Raw genomic sequence first — 9,989 nt, forward strand, 5'->3', positions numbered from 1 at the left:
CAGATACATTGTCCTGTTCATATCGATTGGAACGAACAAGTAAGACTTGAGGCGAAGCTAACAGAAATAAATACCAGCATCCAACAATAATAACTTCTTGTCATGTTATATAACCTACACTATTAATGAACGCACTATAAACTTCAAGCAATTTCATTTCTCTCACTAACAATTAGATATAGCAAAATTTTGTCAGACAAATACATTCTCCTGTTCACATCGATTGAAATGAACAAGCTACACTTGCGGCGAAGTCAAAAGGAATAAATACAAATATTTAACATCATCACAAGACGCAGACAAAGTTGCACCGTACTCAAGTTATACATCTTATTTTTACACTTCATATAATCATAGCTATCTACATAAATTATGATAATGGTCGTATGTAAATCGATGATGCCGAAGTACCTTAAAACCAAGTAGAATATGTAATAAATAAAATAAAGTTTTATTGCAAATTCTTGCCCTAGGGCTAATTACAAGTAACAAAAATGATATACAAATAATGGTAAACAGTATGGTAAGCGGCTACTCTAGTCTAGATTAAAGCTAGTTAAAGATGTAACTTATTGGGTTTGACTTCTTTTTCTGAGACAGTGGAAGACGAAAGATCCCACTTTTTCTGTAATGTGTGGGTTTTGCGACGTTAAAAGGAGAGTAGTTTTCTTTTTGTCTGCAAATATGGAGATATAAGGATAGAATATGGATCTCAAGATGCAATATCTATGCCAATTTTACTGTTTGTTTTTGTGGCCTCGCCCCGAATACAATACATGCCAGACGCCTGTAATTGTCTGCGAAAAGGTAAAGGCAGGCTTTATATAAATATGTAGGACCTGCGTGTACGTATGCCGTAGTCTTTAGGCCGTACTGATGTGAATATATGCAATGCCAGGGCGAAAGTGATATCTTTTTTGTTTACACCAGGTGGTACTTTCATCTCTGTAACATGATACGTTTTTAGCCCCAGTGTTATTGCCAAATATGGAACTTAAAATGCTGTTCTGGTTTCGCGGAAGCATGCGGCGCTCAAATTAAGTGGTTATTTCTATTTTTACCGCACCAGGCTGCTTTCCAATTGTTTGGTAAAAACTGCACTTTGGCTACCCGTGGTCAGGGCTTAGCAGGACGCACTATTCAAGATGTATTTTTAGACGTATATTCTTAAACGACATTTTTCCAAAACAGTATTAAAGATGTATTCTTAGACGTATACTCTTAAACGACATGTTTCCCAAAAAAGGCATTTTTGAGCTTCTACGTTTTTTATAGTTTGTAAAAAACGTGTATGTGCTACGTTTAATCTCTAAAAGATGTTAAGAAATGATGAGAGAGGTGTAAATAAAAGATGGGTTTTGAAATTAAAAAAGGGATTGGAATGTAAAGCTTAATCTAGAGCGCTTAATCTCTAATGAAATTTTGCTCTTCATTAAGAAAATGCAAGATAGTCAGCTGACAGCTCTACTCCTACTTCAATAACGTCTTATTCCTACTGCTGGCTGCTATCCCGCTGAAAGACTAAAGGTTTCAGAGATCGGAGGAAGAATTTTACAGAAAAAGAAAATGTTTTAACGTTTTCTGTGCTTTGTTGTCTTTCAGATCATACGTTTTTATTGATTTGTTGCAGGGCTCCTGCTTATTTATTAGTTATTGAATGGACCGCCCAGCGAGATTGGCAAATGAAAACAAAATCGTTCCAACATTCTAGTTATGAAAACAAAAATCACAGAAGTGTTTTTGTTGTCGCATAAATAGCCGAATTTTGTGGAATTCACCTTGGGATGAATTGCGCGATGTGTGTTTTGTAAAACAACATGACACTCGCTAAACCCATGCAGACCCTTCCCATGCATTCCCTATACGCATAGACACTTTGTTTATCGTGCATATTTTCGGAATAAAAGAGGATAGCTAAGCACACCGGGAAGGCAAATTGCTCATTAGATAGCAAAGAACACATAACAAGACGAGATTTCTTAGCGATCCTGAAATTAGTTTTTTAACCTTACCTAAAAGTTTCGCATTGTATTCAGCCATAGGATTAATTCAATTAGAGGGTACTTGGGGAGTTTAGTAGAGGACTGAATGCTTTTGAGGCATGTGGAGCAACTGCATACTTCATCGTATAATATGAAGTAGTAATGCAGCTATCACTTCCTAAAATTAATATCTATCGGAAAATAACACTCCCTTCTAGAGTGGAATGCCCCTTTAAGCGATTGACGTCTAGTAGAAAATTACATACAGCCAACACAACAGCGAGAATGGGAAAAATCTCGACATATTGAAAGCGTATCACAGTCGCAGCCTACGTGGCATTCTCTAAAAGGATCGCCCTCTGTAGGACACATTCCGGGATAACAAGTGACGTCTTCCTTTAGAAACATGGTATATCAATCATCATAGCTATCCTGCGTGTGTTATACACTACTCTTTGATGTAACAAAAGTGTAAAGATGGTTCATGATCTATTTAACATTGTCTCACGACTAAAATGCATAGTAAGGACGCCAAAGTGAATACGTTAGAAGCCAGTTAATTGCAATGGATAATCGCACACTTCTTTTAATTGCACGAAATCCTAAAATCCCCCGGTGGTGCAGTTCAGCTTAATAACATCGCTTTGATGCACAATTCGGATAATTGCACGAAATGCACTGGCAAATGGGATGTGCATTTAAGCGGCTTCTACTGTATTTACTCATTGGTAGATTTTGGAAACGGTCAGACGTTTCAGGTAGAATACACTAGCTTTCTTCGGCGACATACTTTAGCCCTAAGGCCACACCAATTTAATTTCTTGGTTCACGGGTTTTTTCATAAAAAATATGGAGCGAGAGGGCGAAATAAAAATAAAATTTGTAAAATGGCTGGGGTAAAGGTAACGACTAATCCAAAACATAAAGAAAAAAGTTTTCAGCTTGAAAAAAGTACAAAAACACTATTATTGTACAGTAACAGCACCTGTACCCACACTTTAAGGAGCTTATGATATAAAGGCCAATTTGCTACACCAGAAAGTTGGTGAATGGCTTTATTAATGGTGAAAATTTGCTGAGTGGTAATTTTTATTTTTATTTTTTTTTATTTTTTATTTTTTCAAAAAATAGGAGCGAGCGAATCCGTGAACCAAGAAATTAAATTGGTGTGGCCTAATCGTGACTTAAACGAAGAAAGAATAAGAAATTAGTATATTCCAATTTATCGAAGAAAAACACTCGTTACTTGCTGGCATTATCATTCGATTGTATTTGCGCTTGTCCATTTTTGTACTGTTTAAAACCATGTATATGTATATGGTGACAATATCAGCTAGGTGTCACATTGTACTGTCCCAGTTGCAAGTCTAATTAAGTCAAAGTCAATATTTGACCTATTGAGATACAAATGCGCATTTTGTGCCAATATTTTTTTAAAGAAAAGATCTAGGCGACATAAGTCACGATGAAAAAAAAAATGTTGTTGTGATTCAGAATTGAAGAACGTTCGGTCTAAGTCAGCGATTGATATATTTAGATACATTTTGTGTCAAAATTTTGAAAGAAACGATAAAATTCACGATGACAACAAAACATGTTGTTGTGATTCAGAAATGAAGAACGTTCGGTCTAAGTCAGCGATTGATATATTTAGATACATCAGTTGATAAAAGCTCCTTGGATACATGTACGCATTTTGTGTCAATATTTTGAAAGAAAAGATAAAATTCACGATGAAAACAAAACATGTTGTTGCGATTCAGGAATGAAGAATGCGCGCGTCGGTCGTGATGATTTCACGCCGAGTGGTTCCTTCCGGGCAGTTAGACAGCCAAAAGCTTTCTGCGCACCCATGGAAGAATACGAACTTAATATCTACCTACTTGTCGAAAAAACAGGTTTGTGTTACAACACTTGATCTATTAACATTAGATACATTTTGTGTCAATATTTTTGAAAGAAACGCTCTAAGCTATGAAAATAGATGTTGTTATGACTCCGAAATTAGGACCGCGAGGCTTCTTCCGGGCCGTTAGACAGCCAAAAGCTTTCTGTGCACCCATGGAAGAATACGAACTTAATATCTACCTACTTGTCGAAAAAAAACAGGTTTGTGTTACAACACTTGATCTATTTACAGTAGATACATTTTGTGTCAATATTTTCTAAAGAAACTATCTAAGCGATGAAAATAGATGTTGTTATGATTCTGAAATGAGGACCGCTCAGTTACTTCCGCGCCGTTAGACAGCCAAAAGCTTTTTGTGCACCCATGGAAGAATAAGAACTTAATTTCTACCTACTTGTCGAAAAAAACAGGCTTGTGTTCCAGCACTTTATCTATTAACAAGTTTTATTGCAAATTCTTGCCCGAGGGCTAATTGCAAGTAACATACACGATTCAAACAGTGTAAAATACAGCATCACAAGTGTCTACTCTAGTCTAAAACAAGTAAAAGCTAAGTCTAGATCCTGGGTTATTGGGTTCGACTCCTTTTTTGAAGACAGTGGAAGACGAAAGATCCCACCTTAACAGTAGATGAGTTTTGTGTCAATATTTTTTAAAGAAACTATCTAAGCGATGAAAATAGATGCTGTTATGATTCCGAAATGAGGACCGAACAGTTACTTCCGGGCCGTTAGACAGCCAAAAGCTTCCTGTGCGTCCATGGAAGAATAATAAATTAATATCTACCTACTTGTCGAAAAAACAGGTTTGTGTTACAACACTTGATCTATTTACAGTAGATACATTTTGTGTCAATATTTTTTAAAGAAACGCTCTAAGCGATGAAAATAGATGCTGTTATGATTCCGAAATGAGGACCGCGAGGCTTCTTCCGGGCCGTAAGACATCCAAAAGCTTTCTGTGCACCAATGGAAGAATAATAAATTAATATCTACCTACTTGTCGAAAAAACAGGTTTGTGTTACAGCACTTGATCTATTAACATTAGATACATTTTTGTGTCAATATTTTTGAAAGAAACTATCTAAGCGATGAAAATAGATGCTGTTATGATTCCGAAATGAGGACCGCTCAGTTCCTTCTGGGCCGTTAGACAGCCAAAAGCTTTCTGTGCACCCATGCGGGGCATTGTTAGAGCGGTTTGAGAAGGAAGCTTGACAAAAGGAGGATTTTATACCCCTGTCCACTATGACGGCGCTCTCACTGCGCGCTCTCTGCGACCAATAATTTGACATATCGCTCAACGAAGTCTACCCAGTCACACCTTTACGTCTTGTTTGATATACGTACCCAGTGTGAAAGCGAAGGATGCACATATCCTATTTAGGTCGCAGTGAGAGCGCAGCGCGATCGCCGTCTAGTTGAAAGGTGGCCTTATATCAGTAGATACTGTCAAAATGGAGACACAACATAAAGCCTCCAAGGAACGCTTTGTGTGTCGGCGGCTACGGTATGACCACGGTTTCTCCATTTCATCCAATTTCTACGCATGGGGTTCTGTCATAAAATGATTCTCCTGTCGATTCTTACGACAGATGAGCGGGCAAACAGGTAGTTGCCGGTGGGTTTGGCGACCTACTAGTATTTGCCACTTTTTTATGGTGAAGGAGGGGTGTGCAATTCTTTCTCCACCCTCTTGTCTATTGGCGCTCAGTCCCACAGGTGCATAAACTGCCACATGTAAGACGGCCCCAGCAGATGCAGGTTTGTTGTTCGGAGTTTCCGTCAGCTAGGAGGACTAAGGATGCAAGGGGTTCCTCCTACCCTTGACTCGTTATAGCGTTTGCGTCATGCCAGAACATGCCCCTAAGGCCTGCCCCCGCCAGAAAGGCCTACCACTCACTTTGTAGAGACATACCTCTGTCATAAAATGGAGACATAACATAAAACCTCCAAGGAACCTTTTTGTGTATCGGCGGCTGCAGTCTGACCAAGGTTTGTCCATTTCATCCAATTTCTGCCGCGCCTTTGTCGTCTGCGTGTGTTCCCGCGTTTTTTGGAGGCCGCCCGCCCAGACAATCAAGTAAAGAGCGCTAGCCCACCGGCGAAACGTAACGGAAGAAATAAAAGGCAGTAAATCCAGAGAGCGTTTTGCAGTCGAAATGAAATTTCGGGGACGCCAAAACAGTACGCTTAGGGAAAATAGAGTAGACGTTGTACAACTAAGAATTACAAAGCTGAAGGAAAATGAGTGAATGACCAAGAATTGCCGGGTACCCTCTTATTAGTGATTCTTCATTACATTTTTTTTTTACATTAAAAGACCTGGTGTAAAGGATAAAAATGATAAAACGAGAGATATAAGTAATAAGAGATAACAACTTATGACGATGGAACCTTGTTTAGGGCTACATACCAACTGTACTTATTATTGTGGTTGCAAAGTAAGAGGCGCCGACGAACTACCAATATCGCCGGGAGTTTAATTAAGAAGAAAACCAGGAAAAAACGTAATAACCGAAACTATACCTGGAACCACCATCTGCATATCAATTGCAGTGATGTATGGTAGCAAAGTAGATGGTTCTAACTAACTGTTAGTATCACCAGGCGTTAAAGAAATAAAACGTGAAAACAATGTACTTATGCTTAGGGCAACGTTGGGGATATAGCCACACCTCAAGCACGTAAAAGATTCCACCGCACATATCGTAATGTGTAAGGGTCCTTCCCGGTGTGAGTGGATCAAACCTTACGGTTCAGGTGTATGTATGTCGACATCTTGAAAATGTGATGGTCATGATCACTTGTTATGTCAATCCTGCCACAAATATGGCAAATCTCTATAAATAAGAAACATACTAATTGTTGGCAAGACTGCGGTAACAAGTTTGAAGGCTCCAGCAATTTGCCGAAAACCAACAGAACAAACCTTAACTCTGCATGGAGCCATTATATTTATGGCTAAATACCAGTCGTAGTGATCTCTGAGGTAGGAGGCTGTTAATATTACCCGGTGTTCAAAAGAAACCGAAAAAACACTATACTTAATTAAGCTGTGCCATGTTTAGGACTTAGCTCCAATGCATTGTAGTGATCTCTGAGATAGGAGGCTTCAGTAAACTTCCAATATTACCCGAAAAAAACTTAAGTTATGCGTTGAATCCTAATGTTTATGACTATATACCAATCGTGGTGATGACCGTCGTAGCGAAGTAAAAGACCCCGGTCAACTGCCAATATACCCGTTGTTTACGATGAACCGAAACCACTAAAACCTTAACTAAGCGAGGAACCACGATGTTAAGGTTTACATACATGTACCATGATGACCGTAGTAGCGAAGTAAAAGACTCCAGCAAACTGCCACTGGCCGGCGTTTAAGAAAACAACATAAAACCTTAAACTCTACTTGGAAACATAATTCTTCTGACTACATACCAATCGTAGTGATGACCGTCGTAGCAAAGTAGAAGACTCCAGCAAACTGCCACTGCCCGGCGTTTAAGAATAAAACAACATAAAACCTTAAACTCCACTTGAAAACATAATGTTTATGACTACATACCAATCGTAGTGATGACCGTCGTAGCGAAGTAGAAGGCTCCGGTGAACTGCCAACATTACCCGGCGTTTAAGAAAAAACAAACCATAAAACATTAAACTCTACTTGGAAACATAATGCTTATGACTACATACCAATGGTGGTGATGACCGTCGTAGCGAAGTAGAAGGCGCCGGTGAACTGCCACTGCCTGCCAGCCTTGTACGGCACCGACCTGAGCACCACCGTCTCGATCTCGAGAAAGTCCTCGCGGGAGATGTTGTACAGCGCCCTCAGCTTGCTCTCCTTCTCCCGCAGGACGCGGCGCTGCTTCTCCTCGGACTCGGACTCGAGCGCGTCGAAGACGGCGGCGCCGACCAGCAGATACATAAAGGAGGCTATCATGAGCGACAGCGTCCGGACGTTTTGTTTCTTCATGGTTAAGAGGAGAAGGAGGAAGTGCATTGAGTACCACCGGCCAACAACCACTACACCACCGTTCCACGAGCTCTGCTTAGTTCGGTAACCCTGCTGCCACCCTGCCACTCGCTAACTCCAGCCTTGGTATGATCAGTGCGTGCTACCAGCTCACTCGCTCCAACCCAGACTCTCTGATAGTCTGAGGAGAAATTAACGTCGGAGGAAAATTGGACCGCATGCGCGTTGGAGAGCTAGCGCCGGCTCCTTTACGTAAAAGGAGCGGAATCCGTTGCCATGGCGACCACGCAGACGTCAGAGGGCGGCTATTTTTGGGTGCAGAAATGACGGGGTTCTCTACCGGCTAAAGCTAGACTTACTGATTTAGCGGCTGACTAACCTTCTAAACGGTCCGGGTTACAAAATTGGGAAGCATGATTTTAGGCTGAGAGCTTTTCACCCGTTTAGAGAAGAGACCTTAAAAGCCGCCTTTAAATCCACTAGCGCTTCCTACGGGAGTGCCTGGATCGTAGAATTCGGCAAAAACAAAATCGGGAGAAGAAAGGAGTCAAGCTTTGGTTAATGTTTCCCCTCCATTCGACCAACTATTCGAGTAGCAAAACTCCCCTGGCAAATTATTCTCCCTATAATAGCCAGCACTGTTTGTCTGGTAGAGACTACCAATAGCTGCGATGGCTGAGTGGGAAGAGTTTAGTGTCTACCAGACTCCGGTCTGGACGATATACCTTTTGTATCTATATGTCTGAACTTAGCCCGACAGGGCATGAATGTGCAATAAAGGCTGTTATTATTGTACTTATTTTATAGTAATAGGAGACTTTGGCCAAGTTAGGAATGAAAGTCTAGTAGGAGTTAATTAGCCTAGAAGTGAACTGACCGGCCGGCTGCAAAATACTGACGGAAAACCCAAGACAACATATTTGTCCCTATTTGAACAAATTCAGCTGCCACGTCTGATTGGAGACTACTATACAGAGAGGGTTTACGGAAATAGAACGGTTGCCATGGCGACATGACACGTGAAATGAGCCTTGCCCCGTAAACCCGACATTTGATCCTTTCCCGCCATAATGCGGCGCCGACGGTCGATCTTAGGCATATGAAAGGGAAAAAAATGATCACTCTTACAGATAAGGTAAAGATTGTCACATGGCCTTTCCAGGTTTTTATCCACTGTAGAGCAGAGTATTGAGAGGAGGAGCCCATGCATCTCATGATATATGGCAACGAAGGTCAACCTCAGGTAAAAAAAGGAAGTCTTAAGGATATGATAAGGTGAAGGTGAAGTTAGTCACATAGACCCTTTTCAGGCCTACATGTACAGGGCAGTAGGTTATTATCTACTGTCTAGGGCATGGTATAGAAAGGTGAGGCCCATCTCTCTATTTCCACTGCAGTTTACGTGCCCAACAAATCAAAATCAAACTTTATTTCATCGACTTGGTAGTCAAAAATTCAGACTGAATTGTGCTGATTGTACAAATAAATTCCAACAAGTTAAAACTGCAAATTGGCAATTAAATCAGAAGATAGGTGGAATATAATTTTAAAACAATTTCGTGTATCAGTTAAAATCTCTTCACGACGTACACACAACAACATCAAAACAACATGTATATATAGGACTCAGTCTAGTAAGTAACCAAAGTCAGGTACCCATTTTTACACATGGGAAAAGTCGTGTCTGGCATGTCATGGGAGTCAAACCTAGGACCAACAACTCCAAACATATATACGAATTTTCCATGTTTATTGCGTTCATTCATTCATTCATTCGTTCGTTCGTTTGTTCATTCATTTATTCATTCATTCAGTCATTTTCATTCAGTCAGTCATTCTTTTGATGCATCTAAACAATGCGTAAAATTTAAATCCAAGTGGTTAAGATATCGATCAAAGACATTAACACGGAGATTCTAATCAACAAGCGGCCTTTCAATATTAGCTGTGGGTAACTGGGGATTGCAGTGGATTGATTTTAGTTTATCTCAGGCAAAAGTAAAAAAAAGGGCAATCGGTTTGTCTAAAAATATGAAATTAAGTTTATTGTAATTCATGCCCAAAGGCATATCAATGTCCACATTCTTTTGTAACATTAGCATTTTAAAAGTAGTAA

The 9,989-nt window shown here is 40.0% G+C and overlaps 1 protein-coding gene across 1 annotated transcript; it reads right to left on the reverse strand.

Moving 5' to 3' along the window:
- Nucleotides 1-7,582: 7,582 nt before the first annotated feature.
- On the reverse strand, nt 7,583-8,069 carry LOC118404405 (two pore potassium channel protein sup-9-like). The gene has a single exon (XM_035803475.1). The coding sequence runs from the start codon at nt 7,898-7,900 to the stop codon at nt 7,583-7,585; it is 318 nt and encodes a 105-aa protein (XP_035659368.1). The 5' UTR covers nt 7,901-8,069.
- Between the last annotated feature and the right edge of the window lie 1,920 nt (nt 8,070-9,989).

This window comes from Branchiostoma floridae, chromosome 17 (genome assembly GCF_000003815.2).
Source record: "Branchiostoma floridae strain S238N-H82 chromosome 17, Bfl_VNyyK, whole genome shotgun sequence".
Taxonomy (NCBI): domain Eukaryota; kingdom Metazoa; phylum Chordata; class Leptocardii; order Amphioxiformes; family Branchiostomatidae; genus Branchiostoma; species Branchiostoma floridae.

Bases quoted from the DNA above. Each gene is read 5' to 3' on its own strand.
- LOC118404405 (XM_035803475.1), bottom strand. From the start codon at position 7,900: ATGCACTTCCTCCTTCTCCTCTTAACCATGAAGAAACAAAACGTCCGG.